Here is a 16,823-nt window from a genome sequence, read left to right on the forward strand (position 1 = left end):
ATAACGTATGTCAAAAGCGTTTTTTTAGCGAATGAGAGGTTCTGAGCACGAGCCGGAAACAAAATTATCTATTACGGGAGACACCAAGGAAAGAAATTGATAATGATTATAGCCAGAAATCATTTAGATGAATTTAAACGAAGAAGACAGTCACTAAACGATTTATAAAGTTGAATTCACAGTCGTCGGTTTTCCAGCCGTTTACTTGACATTTAAAAACAATGTAAATGTCAACACAACTATAGAAACGTCACGTAAATGGAGAACTAAACGGAGACAAATCGGATGAATGTGAGACCACCTTAAGTATTGGCATTTAAAGTAAGGAGATAAAAAGATGTAGATTTGTCGGTGTCATTAGAAGAATACTGTAAAGTCAATCTAAACATTTTGTTTCGCTTCGGCAAATGATTTTTAAAATAAAATCCAAGTTCCTTTTTTCTACATACGAATTCGCCATTTCCCGCGTCTCCCATTAGAGAAATGTCATAGTGAATAAGAAACTGGCTAAATGATCCTTGAACAATCACACTTACCTATCTTCTCAATGCTAGTTGTGCTGCAATAAATATTAGTAATAAGAAAAGAAAGTCCCGTATTGAAAGTCCATTGGATTGTATCAACGCACTTCAAGCAAAAGTGCTATTAATGACAGCTGCCAAATAGAGTACTGTTTTGTATAAAATTTTATCCCCACTCTTTTTACAGTGTAAAATTTTGTATGAAGCACTGTCAAGTTTCAGTACCCTATTTAGAGTACCACTTTTGCTTGAAGTGCGTTGATTGGATACTTTGTGAGTTGAATATTATAAATGTCAGAATGTTTCTGCTTAGTTGATTTTGAATCTCTGATTTTTTAAAAGACACAAATCCTATTACAAAACAGTTACCAACCAATATCGATGTCCCTATTTAATCTACGACATATTGACTGAAATTACGCAAATTACGCATTCAAAAACCAATTATATGTCGCGTTTCCAGCAAACAAATAAGATGGAGAAGAAGAAAAAAATTCAACTATTACTCGTTCATAAAGCGTATCCAGTCAGTCGTACCATTTTCAATATCTAAAGGGGCATTAATTGAAATACCATTTGACATTCCTTAAATGAGGTATGTATCTATCTCACTACTTAGAATACGGTGTAGTCACAAAGCATTTCATTCTTTTGTTACTTACACATTTCCTTCCCAATCTACATATATACAGTGGTGCTGGAAATGGGCATCCAAAAATATTATGCGACAATATTGTTCAAGATTTTACAAACAACAAATTCATTGATGCTTACACAGAAGCAATAATTATTCGCCCTCTTTTCGGTTTCGGTCCTTTTTTCCTATCATTTTGCACACCGTATATGTACATTGAACATAATACACACCAGGCCGAAAGCTGTGTATATTGTACATTATAACAGGATATTGGATGAGGTTTTGGTGTTCACAATGCACGTATATACAGACACACAATATTATGAGACCTTTTATCGTGTCCCCTCTTTCAGCTTATTTGTCATTTAGCCAATATTAAACCATTATTATTGGAGTATCATTAGGGTTGTAATTTATGTCCATGAATTTGTAATAAATATTTTGGATTTTTATTTAAAGACCGTGTATTATTAGCTTATAAGTTGAAAAGCATATTATCATCCGGGAAGATTGGTTACAAAAGAGATGTATACCAGAGAGGGGTCGGTTGTGTCTTTGATGGCATTTAATTGAAAAAAATGTTTTGTTTGATTTTTCATATGTTTTTTTGTTGCATCAACACTCTACAACGAAAATCGGTAGCACGTGCGCAATGAATGGCACTATGAAATTGTGGAAACACTTGCTATGTCAAATAAACATAATTACATGAAATGCGATGGGGTGGAGGGTGAAATTGAAAGGACATTGTCACGGTTAATTAATGAATGCGAAAAGTTAAATATAATCGAACAATTTGATGTCGGGGCTCTTCATTTCTTGTGATGGGCATATTCTTTCACCAGCATGATTTCAATATCGTTGTACGCTGGCATTTTGGGCATTTTATTCTTTTTGTCTTCGCCAACGAAATTTTGATAAAGTCTTACGGTCGCAAAGTATATCACTTCCATGACACTGATGGTTGAAAGACCGATGCATAGGCTGAGTAAACCACCAAAATAGCCTGTGAGGATTTAGGAATTTTAAGTCATAGTTTGGTAGAGGCAACGAACTGCAAATGAAGCACCAGAGCGGTTTTATTAACGGTAATTTTGTGAGTCCTTATTTTGTGTGGCATTTTACCAACATCAAAAACTGACAACTTCCTGGAGCAGATCCCTTATCAACTCAGTGAGTTGAACTCACTCCAAGAACAGGCAAAAGAACAGAATTTAAATAAGGGGCCAACTCGACATAGTATTACAAAATTCTCATATAAATTCAGTTCCTTATCTTGGTATAATGACTCCGCTTTACGGACGTTCCGTATAAATTAAGGGGCCAAATGACAGTTAATAAAATCTGGTCTTTTGCCTGTTCTTAAACTGCTATTCCCTTATTTAAATTCTGTTCTGGTGCTTGGTTTGTAGTGCGTTGGCAGAGGACATACAGAAGGGACGTTCAATTCAGTGTTGCCAGATAAAATTGTTACTCAAAACGTTTGCATTTTAGGCAACAATTTTTTGTTAATTATGATGTTGTAGAGTACTGTTTAGTATCAGATAGAGAAACGACATTGACATTCCACTGGAAGTTGTGAAACACATTTTTTAATGTGAGTAGGGCTACAATGGAGCTCCCACCAACCAACGACGATTGTAATCCTGTACGGCAATACTGAATTGCGGCGGACCTTTTTGCATGTCTCCTTACAGTTACTGTATTTTAACCATCTGATGGTTACCATCAAGTACTCACTAATGATCTCGTGCCAAGTGTACACAACTGTTATGAAGAAAAAAAGCACAAAACTTTATCTGATCGCTTAAACAGTGGAAATCTAAAAAATATTTTACCTCCACATCTGTATAGTAGTGTCGCTACTAAGGGATAATATACTCGCAGAATCGATACATCCCTTGAGCCATTGCTCGTAACAACACCTTTCCTATCAAGAATAAAACATTTGTTCAATGAAAGGTTGTTTTGAAGGGGGAGAAAGAGTTTGACTATATAGCCAATTCAATATACATTTTCTACTAATACCTAAACGATTAAACGATTAAGATCAAATTACTCACATTATTCCCCACGCATCTCCAGTTATTTCTTTGGTTGCTATTTGTGAATAAGATGCTTGCACCAAGTACCGGCTCAGTGAACATAATGGATAGCAATCTGGACAATCAATAGAATCACCTAGTTCCTTTTCTAAGCCTTTGATAAGTTTTTTCGGTCTTTGTCTGAGTATTGTTACTGCGGAAGTAACACCAGATTATACCGAGCTGTTTGTTAGAGATAACATAAATGGGCAGAACCTTTACTTACACGAATATCTTGATAAACACTTGAGATGCGTAAGATTGCACTGCGTTGCATTTCTTACTTCATCGAAATCCGGGAAATTAGTTGGTAACGTGTACGGAACACAGCTGCACAAATGTAAGTAATTGTAAATCTTACATCGGAGTATGCAGTCTGCGTAACTGTAACGGCCACCAAACTTAGAGTTTTGTTCAAAATGAAACAGACATCCACGCTGAAATAAATCAAACACGAACGGTTGAAAGACACTCGACACCTTAAAAATGATCAAACAAAACCTTCTCCAGTGGATATCGTGCCACTTCATTATCGGTTTTGACTGTGGCCACATCTAGTTTCAAGAATGTCTCGGTATTCTGTGGCACAACAAATTGATGATAATTTCCATTGGTTGAGTCTGGAAAATTGCGTGCATTGTGAATTCCGACAACGAAGCCAATCATACTACGTAACGAGTAGAAGTAATCGGATGCGGTTGAGTTGAGTACGACAATCAATCCGTTTTCCGTTCCAGTTTGATATGAACGAAGTGGTTCTTGGGTACTGTTGTGGAAAGGAAATTTGATAACCATTTTTTGTTTGTTTATTGCTTAATGTTAGCATTACTTTTCTGCCGACAGTATAACGTCCTTCGCTCGAACATAATTAAATGCACAACAATACCCTTCTGATGTTCTCCTCTTCATCACTATTTTATCGCAATCGATGTCCTGCGCGTCCCATCGACATTTCACAACTAAATCGGAGCAATTAGGTGATAACTGTGGAATAGTATTACGAGTTCAGCAGTACAGCCGTTTAAGATAACTGATAGAACACATTTAATCGAATACTCAATATAATATGTGCTAGATACTTCTACGCGATTTCTCATTGATAAGAATCCATTTGTATATTTTTGAGATAAGATTGGCATGATGCATCAATAATGACTCAATTAAACATTTTATTTTGTTTGTAAACGATCCTTGTTACGTTGATGACGAATTTAATTGATGGATTATGAATTTGACTTGACCGTATAAATCATGATGGAAAATAAAATGAACATTTTCAGATGCATATATGTTAGGCGCAACATTTCCATTGCATCTCCCGTTAGTACAGTGCTTCTCATATAGTTTCGATAATTGAAATTTGATACAATCTACGAACCTTATCCATTGTTTTCTGAATGTTATTAACGCCTACATGTTCCTCCGGATCGAGACGATCTAGAGTATCTTGGAATCGATAAAAATCCGTTTCCATGATATTGGTATAATCCGTTAAAGCTCCCAGGTTGCGAATATTGTCCAATACCCATGAAATATTGATTTGCGGATCCTTTGAGACTCTTGCAATCGAAGAAATTGTTATTAAAACAAAATAAGACGATTTTTTTTTTCGTAGTTTTCAACAACTTTGTCACGCGAAAAGGATAAAAATTAGCACAAATTTGTAACAGCCGTCACGTTTTAGCAAATAGTCCCTAAATGTTTTCATTAACACATAATCTGTATTCTCACACTAGGCTCGTGTCCGCTGCCAGTCTCTCTTGGGAACTAGATTTGTAGATGTGACAATAGTATTTTTTTTTGTTATAACGGATGAAAATTGGCATTTGTCAGGACTAGTCGTAAGCTTGTCTTAACGAGACGAAGCCGACGGCCGAAAAAATATACATGAAATTCCATTGACTTTTTCGTACGTACATATGTCGCTGTGTAAGCAGTACTTTGATCGAACTTTTCGATCGTAGGACGGTATTTTTTTTGGCATATCTTTTAGCATATCTTTTCAAAAAAAAATTTTGTTTCCAAAAAAAAGTTTTGATTAAGTATATAAGGAGTTTGGTTGAAGAAAAAGTAACTAAAAAATACTTGTTTTTTCTACATATGAGAAAATATGGTAATAATTGATTGCAAAGAGAAATTTAGAAATGAAAACTAAAAGAAAATTGAGAAAATAGATAAAAGTGAATAAATGAAAGGGAATATTTTTAAGGGAAAGGATTGGTCTGAGCAATGAATCGGTGGTTGGATGTAATATTTTTTGTTTTTTGTGTAAAATTGATTTCTAAAATTGAAAAGGAAATAATTTCCGTATAACAAGTGAAAGAAAATTGAGAATGCAGATAATAGCTATTTTGCTAACATGTGCCTAAATGGAAATTTTGCGCAATAGATGTGACGATTGTCAATCCGAGGCGAAGCCGAGGTTGACAACACATCGTATGCACAAAATTCCAGTTTAGGCACAAGTTAGCAACAAGATTTTATGTACTGTAGCAATTTTACACTTCATCGAATGCATATTTACGCACGCAAAATGAACATATGCGCACTACAGTGCATAAAAGTGATTAGATGCAAGGAAAAAATCATTTTCAGTTGAACCATCGAACTTTTATTGTCCAATTTGTTTTTATGTATATTTGCCGTCTATAATTTGGTTTTGTAAATTTAATTTTTATGAAAAACAAATTACTCAGGCTAATTATTGGACGAGGCGAGAAAAAAAAATTAACTCCTAATTTACCGACACCGTTCCGGCGCCCGGCTCGCATTGCGGCCCTCCGCTTCACTCCGGGGCAATGGGCCGGATCGCTCGGCGTGTTAAAACACTTTTTATGTGCAATAAAAATTGGTATTCATTTCGTAAAAAGACGAACTAAACTCCTCTACGTTTTCGTAAAAGGATGAATTCCATAGGAACCAACAAAACGGCTTGAGTTGAACTTTCGAACTTCTAGATAGATAATCTTCAAATTGCAAATTTATAAAAAAAATATTCCATGATTTCACTTTACTCTCTCAATCTGTTGTTTTCTGATTTTGATTTGAAGTTGTAGTTGTACCTTCGAACTTTTATTGGAAAAAATCGCCAGTGGAGCACAGTGAAATATAACCACGAATACTTTTTGGGAAAAGTTGCTTTTTGGAGAGTGCAAATATATTCTCTTCACTGGCGATTTTTTCCAATAAAAGTTCGAAGGTACAACTACAACTTCAAATCAAAATCAGAAAACAACAGATTGAGAGAGTAAAGTGAAATCATGGAATATTTTTTTATAAATTTGCAATTTGAAGATTATCTATCTAGAAGTTCGAAAGTTCAACTCAAGTCGTTTTGTTGGTTCCTATGGAATTCATCCTTTTACGAAAACGTAAAGGAGTTTAGTTCGTCTTTTTACGAAATGAATACCAATTTTTATTGCACATAAAAAGTGTTTTAACACGCCGAGCGATCCGGCCCATTGCCCCGGAGCGAAGCGGAGGGCCGCAATGCGAGCCGGGCGCCGGAACGGTGTCGGTAACTTAGGAGTTAATTTTTTTTCTCTCGCCTCGTCCAATAATTAGCCTGTGTAATTTGTTTTTCATAAAAATTAAATTTACAAAACCAAATTATAGACGGCAAATATACATAAAAACAAATTGGACAATAAAAGTTCGATGGTTCAACTGAAAATGATTTTTTCCTTGCATCTAATCACTTTTATCTGCATTCTCAATTTTCTTTTACGTTTTCATTTCTAAATTAATTTCTCTTTGCAATCAATTATTACCATATTTTCTCATATGTAGAAAAAAACAAGTATTTTTTAGTTACTTTTTCTTCAACCAAACTCCTTATATACTTAATCAAAACTTTTTTTTGAAAACCAAAATTCTTTATATACTTACATAACTTTTTTTTGGAAACAAAAATAATTTTTGGAACCCAAAATTTTTTTTGAAAAGATATGCTAAAAGATATGCCAAAAAAAATACCGTATCGTAGGTGCAGTGACGAAAAAGGTCGAATTATGACCCTAAGGCACGAAAATTTTAATTTTCGTCACTGAGTTGAGCGAAAAATGATTTCTCAACGCAGTGCAGAACGCAAACACTTGAGAATAAAAACGATCATTATTAATAGCTGTACTCCCCGGAAAATCAGGCATCACTTCATTGGCATAAGCGTTAACCCCGGGCATTAATGAGTTATGGCAGATTAAGTATTCTACGGGAGAAATGATAAGCTACCGAGTAATGCCATAGATATATCCGTACGTACTGAGTTAGTCATTTACATAACAAGGGATAAAAGTCGAGTTTTCGTGCAATTTTTTTTATATGAGACGAAACTCATGAAAACGAGACTTCACTTTTATTCCGAATGGATTTTACATGCATCGTAAAAAATGTATGAGAAGTACGGCTTTCCACGGACTTTGTATGATTGCAGCCCTTGCGTCGGACTGCATTACTCACACTTATCAAAATAAAACGTTTCTAGCGAGGACATAATTTGGTATTTCAATTGAACAGAACGAAACCAACACAAAAGGTAGAACTCATTTTTGCGATTTTACTAACAACATTTCCGCATATCTGATGGCAGCTTTCCGGCTTATCTAAAGAACAGTAACAAATTAACGAAATGGGAAAATGACATTCAGAGCCGACGCAAAACTTAACTCTATTTATGCTGCAGATCGTGACTCCAGGAAAATCTACCTCCCAAATTGGATACTTTTGACTGTAAAGTGTTGTGAATGTTGGATTTTCATTAAAATCGGCCCAGCCGAGAAGGGTGATGTACACTGCAAAGACTAAAGCCACCACAACAACGACAAACCATGCTAATCTATGTTGTCCGAAATTTACAATAAATTTCTGCGTCTGATGCGTCTGCAAGAAATATTTACCTTTCAAGGAAGTTATCTCTCTTCGGATCAACTAAGTATTTATAGCCATGCAAAGTGGTATTCTCGAAAAACTGGACAATTGATTGCTTAAAAGCTCTTGAAAATTTAAATTCCGATTGATCAGGCACTGTCATGGTTCGATATCGTTTGAAGAAAATGACGATTTATCATCGGTTCTACGTTTTATATCATTTCGTTGCACATACTGAATCAATCAAAAGGAAAATGTACAACATGTTTTCACACACGTACTCAAGTCGAACAAGATAATTACAGTGTTGTCAAAAGTGTACAAGGATTTTGTTTGATACCAAACCAATAAGTGTCTCGTGATTGTTGCTTGTAATAGGTCTTTATCTGGCAGATTTTTTTTTATAAAAAAGGAAAACATCAAAAGGGTTTCCTAATTCGTACAAGCAACTAATCGATGGAAGTAAACACTATTACCAACCAATTGAATGAAACAGGTGATACACTGAAGGTACAGGGAGAATCAGGGAAATTTTGGCATGAATGTGCTTTTAACGTTTTTCAGCTGATCCACTCATACATGCAAGAAATAAATAGTTCACCGACATTGACAAGTTACACTTTTTTTGTATTACTGGACCAGCTGAATGCCTAAATTTCATTGACGTCCACTGTAATAAACCCATGTACGAAAACGAACATCAATTTCACATTACAACAATTCCCATGTTACGCATCGATTTTGTCAATATTTATTATCAATCCCAACGATAACAGAATCACCATCGATTACACTATTTTTTACTTGCAATCTTGGCAAAGTATTCGTTACATCTCCAGACCTTGTTACATATTTCATTGACGTTAGAAGTCTTCGATACAACCAAACAAAATAATAAAACCCTGCCAATGCGATAATAGTTGTTGCAAAGAACAATATACTTAAACCCATCCAAACGTTAGTAGCTGATTGACTTTCCCGGGGTGACTCAGCAGTAGTTGTTGACGGACTATAACTTGGTGTAGTGCTGGTATCATTTTCTGTTTCGTTGGTAGTTTCATCAGTAGGGAAGGGTTCGTCTGGTGATACAGTAGTTGGTGGTTCAATTGGATCAACAGTAGGGTCTTCAGTGGGAAAAGGGTCGTCCGTGGGCTCTGTCGATATAATAGTTGAGGATTCAGTTGGATCAATAGTTGGGTCGTCAGTGGGATCATCAGTAAGCTCATCTGTGGGAGAAGGGTCTTCTGATGGATCTGTAGGTTCGGTAGTGTAATCAGTAGGTGGAGTCTCGTCGGTTGGATCAGTAATTATGGGATCTGTCTCTTCATCTACACATTCATCATTCGCCAGTTCCGAATTCAGAACGAATAAATACTCCATGGCCATTATGCTATTGGCGTTCATATTCGTTGAAATTTCAATCTGAATTTTAACACGAGCACATCAACTTCGGTTTTCTTAACACCACAACTGTAAAGACTGACTCACCTGTGCATTCTCTATCGTTCTATTAACTTTCACGTTATATGCTATCCACCCATTTGACATCTCCGATTGAGCTATTACGTCGATCACGTCGCCATCATTGTCGAATATTTGCACTTTGACCCATGCACCGACAACGTCCCAATGCAGAAAAATTGCTGTTCGAATTTCACTGAAACTGTCCAGTGAGAAAGTGAACGTCGACAGGAGACATGACAATCCATCTACGGCTGATAGATGAAACTCAGATGTCGGCCTGAACGGTGTTATAGTTGTGGCAGAATATGAATTAATTTTAAGAACATTTGGTGGCGCTACACCGACACATTCACCGAATTCTTCGACTACAGATGTTTGTCGGTTAAAATCAACTTTTTGGCACCTGATGTTTTGAGCAGTTGTGCGCAATTGTCGTTGTACAATGAAAATAATGACCAGATTTAAAATTGTTTTTTTCATGCTGTCGACCTTAACCAACCGAAATATAAATTAGGATTAAGTTTGTAATTCGTGCTGACACTCATCGTATTTTTTGCCACATTAAATTCTAAGCTGCATTATCTCAATTATCGATTTTCCAATATTTGATCGGAAAATCGGTTAACGATATTATTATTATTGATTGGGACGCATGTGCTTTATGTTTGATATATTTTATTCGATGTATGTGTCCACACAAACTAGATCAAACTAGATAACTTCTATGACTAACCGTTATTCAGGTATAAATGGTCGATAAGGAATATTGATGAGGATGAAGACGTATCATCATATTTTAACTAGAAAACATGAGCAAAAGTATCAAATGAAAACCTACTGCAACTGAATGTAAATACATTTGTGCAATAACAGTACTATTACAGGTATTGATGTAATTCATATAGCGGCAATTGATTTTTATTACGGTCCATCATACACAGCTAATTATCTACCTCGGAAATCGTGGATCGTCATAAATAGTTGAACCATGGAATCAAATAAAAACCCGCAGTACCAAAATAATAAACGAAATCACATCGCTATAAAGGTGATTGCATTGATTATACAATCGAGTGTTTTGGTATGTTAGATATCGCCGAAATCGTCGGATTGATGGGGAACCTAAATTTTTTATTTTAAAACTGGAAGCAAAAGGGTATTATAGATAGACGCTGCAGAAATGCTTTTAGCTGACTCCGAAAAACCACTTTCGGAAAAGTTTCAGAACAACGTCGCGTGGAAAGAAATCTGAAAATTAATTTTTACTGTGAAGATATAAATGGCCTAATGTACCGAATTTCTCATATTTTCAGTGGTTGGAATTATCGCAACCTGACACTGTTTTATTTTCCAAGGTCTATTACCAAGACCATTACACTTAAGTTACAACTTTCGTAGATTGGTTCCAATAGTAGAAAATCAACCTCTTCGAACTTGTAATAAGAAGATATTAATAGATATAACGCCAATGCCGTCCAACAAATGAAGTTAAAGGGTTCAATTATTCAGCGATCGCGAACATTTGAAATTCCAATAATTCCAGGACCGTGTAAAGCCTCTATTTGTCTTAAGAATTCCCAATAAGTTCGAAGGCATCGATATAGATAATATTAATCAGCATTGTTTTATGACCCTAAAAACGTACGATTGTTAACGACGGCACAAAACGCTAATAAATAATTTTAGTATCACTGTGCTAACCATAAGATGCGAATCGAAAATCGTCTTTCAGAATACTATCTGATTTATTCTTACTCTACCCATTCAGAAAAACAGTTGTGCGTAAAATGTTTGTTACAATTTTTTTCTTTGTGTGTTGTTTCACTACTAGAGCATACGCACAAACGGTCCATCCGAGCTGTGCTCAGATGGATTTCAACAATGAAGCTGCTCTTGCCGTTTTCGAATCTTGCGAGGATTTAAGTATGCTTGGAATAAAATCATACGAGGACGTTCCTCTTAACCCACACAGAAGTGAAGCGAACTATCATATGAGTAACATAGAGATTGGATGGTCATGTGTTAGAACAACGCAAAAGTTCAATTTGGATATCAATACCGAAATCGACTTAATAATATATTTAAACTCGAATCCAGAAGACTCTATATCAGCTGTAGAAATACTAGCATTTGATACAGAGGAAGGCGACGTATATACGTTTGGACGCATTGGTGTATCAGACGATTGGAAAGTTTTTCAAACAAAGTTTTCTCAGTATGTAAACAACGCGAAGGTAAGTCTTCCACCTAATGCAGAGCTTATTTCACTTTCTCATTTGGTTTTTGATTTTTAGATTGAAATTCGTGTAAATACATCTGCTGATACTCTCCTGGCTATTGAATATTTACAAATTGTAAATCCTTACAAGCCCGAACTATATTGTAAAAGAACTATCACAACAACAACAACCACAACTACTACAACAGCGCCAACAGACCCCACTACAACTGAGCCTGCAACAACTGAGCGCGATACAACAACTGAGCCCGATACAACAACTGAGCCCGATACAACAACTGAGCCCGATACAACAACTGAGCCAGATACAACAACTGAGCCAGATACACCAACTGAGCCAGAAACAACAACTGAGCCCGATATAACACCTGAGCCCGATACAACAACTGAGTCCGATACAACAACTGAGTCCGATACAACAATTGAGCCCGATACAACAACTGAGCCCGATACAACAACTGAGCCCGATACAACAACTGAACTTGATACAACAACTGAACTTGATACAACAACTGAGTCAGTTACAACAACTGAACTTGATACAACAACTGAACTCGATACAACAACTGAGCCCGATACAACAACTGAACTCGACACAACAACTGAGTCCGATACAACAACTGAACCAACTGAGCCTGACACCACAACTGAGCCTGACACCACAACTGAGCCTGACACCACAACTGAGCCTGACATCACAACTGAGCCTGACATCACAACTGAGCCTGACATCACAACTGAGCCTGACACTACAACTGAGCCTGACACCACAACTGAGCCTGACATCACAACTGAGCCTGACATCACAACTGAGCCTGACACCACAACTGAGCCTGACACCACAACTGAGCCTGACACCACAACTAAGCCTGACACCACAACTGAGCCAGACACAACAACTGAACCCATTGAACCCGATACAACAACTGAACCTGACACAACAGAACCTTATACAACTGAGCCTACTGCAACTGAACCAAATACAACTGAGCCACCAGATTCTGATACTACAACAGATTCAAATGACTCAACCGTATGGATTATATTATCCTTTACATTTTTGTTAACAACAGTTATTGCTGCTGCTACATTACTTTATCTTGTATATTTGTACAAGACAGCTATTGTAGCGAGTAATACTTTGCAGGCGTCGTCTACCACATCGTCAACGCTGCCACGACTCACTGTGGCTCATGGATACGACGGAAGGCATATAATAGTAGGAATGAACGGCTCAGCAATGAAACCGAAATATGTCTGATGAGTTCCGTGGCTGCGCTGGACAAAAGTAAAAACACAAAAGTATCAATGTGATAAGTAATTTCAAATTTAAGTTAGCATTTAGTTTTTAATCCTACGGTTCTATACATCCGCACATTATCAACCGTTGTATTTAGTTTCGAAAATAATAAGTGACGTGAGAACCGACTAAAGTTCACAAATACGATTAAATGAGATATAATTTATTGATTTACGGAGGCATTAGTTCTTTTTCGCACTTTTTTTATTTCCAGAAATGATTAATTTGCTGTAACAGCTCCGTCCGTCAATCTGACTGGTAACATTTGGATCTTTGGCTTATCCCACACATTATATGGCATTGTTAGCGATAAAGAAATAACCAAAATAAGTGAGCCAACGGTGACAATCATCAAAATAATGGCTGTTACCTTCCAACCAAAATACTGTACAGCTGGGTCACATATTAACGACGTAGTATCTTTTTCGGTGTCGTTGCATGTATTATGCCTGACTTGTATCAACGGTTGATGCAATCTCGGAATTCGTTCGCTACTGATGGGTTGTTGGTGAATGAACAACAAAATACGATCGAGGTGGAGAGTCAGGGAAGATTTTAGATACAGATTCATCTGGAATGATGGGAATTATTAGCTTCTTCTCTTCTTGTTTCATGATTAGGAGATGCAAGCAAAAACTAGTGTAAGTTAGAGTTAATATTCAAACAAAAAACTTACTCCCTTTACAAAATCAGCACAAATCTCCTTTGACCAGTGGTTCCAACCATATTTCCCATTCGTTTCAATACTTTCATATTTAGATTCCCCATTCGTATTGGAAAAGTAACGAATCGAAATCGATGCATTGACATATTCATATGCGAAAAGCTCAAACCTTACACCCACTTCGCCACATACTTTCTTATTTGGTAGTCCAACAAAATGTACACATTGGTATTCACTGCTAACGGTTTCAATATTTTTCTTTATTTGCTAAACATCCGAAAAAAAATATCACAAGAATGATTCACACTTCAATCACTACAAATCGTTCGTTTTGCGTTCAATAACGTGATAAGTAACAATTTGAATGTTTGAAGTGTCATACCGGAAAATCACACGAAAAAAACACAGAATTTTCGTTTGCCAGAAACTTTTCAGAAATACAACGTTCTTGTGAAACTACTGTTGCTATCATTGGCAACAAGTGCAGTGATATCTTCAGTGCAACAATCATACTATTTTGGAATAAAGGAATTGGCAAGGCAACGTTCACTCAGTGCTCATCAGACTGTGCGAATCGATAAAATATTATAAATATCATAAATCTCATCGACATTATCGCGTGTCAAGCACAAGTTTACGTCTATTAATTATTTATCAATCATGTTGGTGTTTTACAGTGGCAGCGTTTCAATGGGTATCTTTACCATGACAAAATTTGAATTTTTAGCAAGTGAGTAAATATAACTGTCCAGATATGATAGGAATGATAACGGCAGCTGAGACGCCAGGGTATGCTACAGTGTTAAAGGAGAGCGAGCGAGAACCATTTGAATTTAACTTGTCCAGACAAGCTATTAAAAACTTATAAATGAAAAAATGAATTCAATTGGGAAACGTCCAGCATGAGTGGTAGTCTAAATGAGGTGCTGAAACTTGACAGTGTGTCAGCTGTAAAACACTGTAAAAATATGTTCATGTAAAATAGAGAACTTTCTTCAGCTGACCACTATGATCACTTTTGCTTGAAGTGCGTTGATTGAGAGCAAAGCTCAGTTTATGTCATTTTATGTCATTTCTCTCATTTTTGACGTGTGACCCCGAGATCAGTTAAATTGAACTAGACAGATATTGCGATCCCTTAACTATCTATAGGCTGTTAACGGAGAGTGAAGATCAATCCAATTGCCCCGTGTGGTATCAAACAGTTGCTTCGCATATTAAAAGGCTTCAAACCATCCAAAACAAGACGCTAAAAGTCATCAACGGACTACCATGGAGGTTCCCAACGAATCTACTGCATCAATGGACTCATTACCCGACAATCGCGTCATTTATGAAAGAGACAGCTAATAGATTTGAACAGAGATGTGTGCTATCTGAGTTTCCACTCATCAGGGAACTTGCGCGAAGTTGAGCTTGTTTTTGATCTTAGGAGCGATTGCAATGGTTGACCAGTGTCCATTGCGGTGGAGAACGTTTTGTGCTTGGATACCTCTATGTGACCATAGAGATGTTCATGGGTCGGTGCTGTGATATTAGTTTTAGTTCAAATTTCAAATGGAGGTTTTCCCATCGTTTTCCCTTCACGTCCTAAAGAGTATCTAGCTACTCGGTTTATCACTTAGACGTTTATTTAGCTGCTGTAAAGCCCTCGAAAGGCTGAATCTCAGAAAATTGTTATTTTGTTGTAAAGAGGTTATTGGATGAATAAAGAATAATAAAAGATCAATCAAATTAAACTGGCTTCGAGGGCAGTGTTAAAAATGTACCTAAATCAAAATTCAAAGTTCGAATTTTCGAAATACGAACTTTATGTGGGTCTTCTGACATTTTTACATTGGTAAGTTAGGTTAATCGAAATCACTCTCCGTTAACACTATATGATCAGAGCGAGAGTTTCGAAGACCGGTTGCCTTGTGGTACTTGTCATTGCACATTTTCGCATAAGAATTTGTCATATGTGTGTTAAAAAAGAGCGTAAAAAACAGAGGAAAATACCAGTTAATTTAACTGATCTCGATGGGTGATATGTCAACACTATCTTCCACTATCTTTTAATACTATAATATATAGTTCCTTCTCTCTCATCATAACAGTCTAAACGTACATGTGCCTGACAGCTTGGCTTTATGCGTTTTCTACATCGACGGATGAGTTACCATTCTTTGAATTTCTCCATGATGTAAACAAATTACATGGGCAATATGGGCACCCAGACATGATATGTCAGCGACCAGCGATCTTGAGTATAATACTCAACTACACGTACATAAATGAAACATCACAGTGAAGCACAGCAAAATTATTATTTTCACGCGACACCCTGTCAGCACATAAGGCATTAAAAGATGTCTACATTTATATATACGTAATTTTTTTTTATGAATATTACTGATTTTCATTCCATAATAAAGACTACCACAAACTGATAACAAGGGATTTACAATTAATATCAAAAGTCCAGATAAACAAAAAAATGTTTCTGATTAGAAAGGGAATGTTGACATAATTTTCCATATTTCTAGTTTTTTACAATTAACTGTATTCAGATCGAGTAACATAAATTAGTGGAACGGTGGAAGAATTCACTTCTCCTTATCATCACACAAAAGTAGTGCAAAATATCTGAATTTTCAAAATGAGTGACCATCAAAACGCCAACGCCTGGATTGTAACCGCCATCGTATTCATCGTTCTGTTCGTTCTCATGACTGGAACCAGTATCTATTTGTGTATATTGCGGCAGAAACGGATTCGCGAGATACGCGAAGCGAAATTGATGCGAGCGAATGCATTGGCCCAACAGAATCAGCATGATATTAAGTCGCCGTGGTATGGTAGATCAAATCATATATGAATTGATGGTGCGGTGGAATCAGATTGATGTCGAAATTGAATTTTTATTATGCCGAAATAAACAAATGTGAGGAGTAAATTGATTTTTTTTTTTTGATTTGGTGTCCTGTTAATTGGTCTAAACGGATATGGATAGTTCGAAGTTGAAATGAAAACACCGTTCGATGTATTTCTCTTAAAATATAATCAACA

At 36.4% G+C, this 16,823-nt stretch overlaps 4 protein-coding genes across 4 annotated transcripts; 1 reads left to right on the forward strand and 3 right to left on the reverse strand.

Moving 5' to 3' along the window:
- Positions 1–1,558: 1,558 nt before the first annotated feature.
- On the reverse strand, positions 1,559–8,388 carry LOC119071640 (sodium channel protein Nach-like). Its single transcript, XM_037176605.1, has 11 exons — positions 8,138–8,388; positions 7,908–8,076; positions 7,806–7,843; positions 4,621–4,801; positions 4,072–4,226; positions 3,744–4,008; positions 3,469–3,679; positions 3,222–3,396; positions 2,997–3,088; positions 2,899–2,925; positions 1,559–2,164 (listed from the first exon to the last, which is right to left on the reverse strand). The coding sequence occupies exons 1-11, from the start codon at positions 8,269–8,271 to the stop codon at positions 1,971–1,973; spliced, it is 1,641 nt and encodes a 546-aa protein (XP_037032500.1). The 5' UTR covers positions 8,272–8,388; the 3' UTR covers positions 1,559–1,970.
- A 456-nt stretch (positions 8,389–8,844) lies between these two features.
- On the reverse strand, positions 8,845–10,354 carry LOC119071714 (mucin-2-like). The gene is made up of 2 exons (XM_037176715.1): positions 9,597–10,354; positions 8,845–9,530 (listed from the first exon to the last, which is right to left on the reverse strand). Exons 1-2 carry the CDS (start codon positions 10,050–10,052, stop codon positions 8,853–8,855), a joined length of 1,134 nt encoding a protein of 377 aa, XP_037032610.1. The 5' UTR covers positions 10,053–10,354; the 3' UTR covers positions 8,845–8,852.
- A 908-nt stretch (positions 10,355–11,262) lies between these two features.
- LOC119071718 (mucin-2-like) lies at positions 11,263–13,128 on the forward strand. Its single transcript, XM_037176730.1, has 2 exons — positions 11,263–11,806; positions 11,867–13,128. Exons 1-2 carry the CDS (start codon positions 11,360–11,362, stop codon positions 13,070–13,072), a joined length of 1,653 nt encoding a protein of 550 aa, XP_037032625.1. The 5' UTR covers positions 11,263–11,359; the 3' UTR covers positions 13,073–13,128.
- LOC119071723 lies at positions 13,115–14,356 on the reverse strand. The gene is made up of 3 exons (XM_037176744.1): positions 14,158–14,356; positions 13,788–14,042; positions 13,115–13,682 (listed from the first exon to the last, which is right to left on the reverse strand). The coding sequence occupies exons 1-3, from the start codon at positions 14,284–14,286 to the stop codon at positions 13,332–13,334; spliced, it is 735 nt and encodes a 244-aa protein (XP_037032639.1). The 5' UTR covers positions 14,287–14,356; the 3' UTR covers positions 13,115–13,331.
- Between the last annotated feature and the right edge of the window lie 2,467 nt (positions 14,357–16,823).

This window comes from Bradysia coprophila, chromosome II, assembly GCF_014529535.1.
Source record: "Bradysia coprophila strain Holo2 chromosome II, BU_Bcop_v1, whole genome shotgun sequence".
Taxonomy (NCBI): Eukaryota; Metazoa; Arthropoda; class Insecta; order Diptera; family Sciaridae; genus Bradysia; species Bradysia coprophila.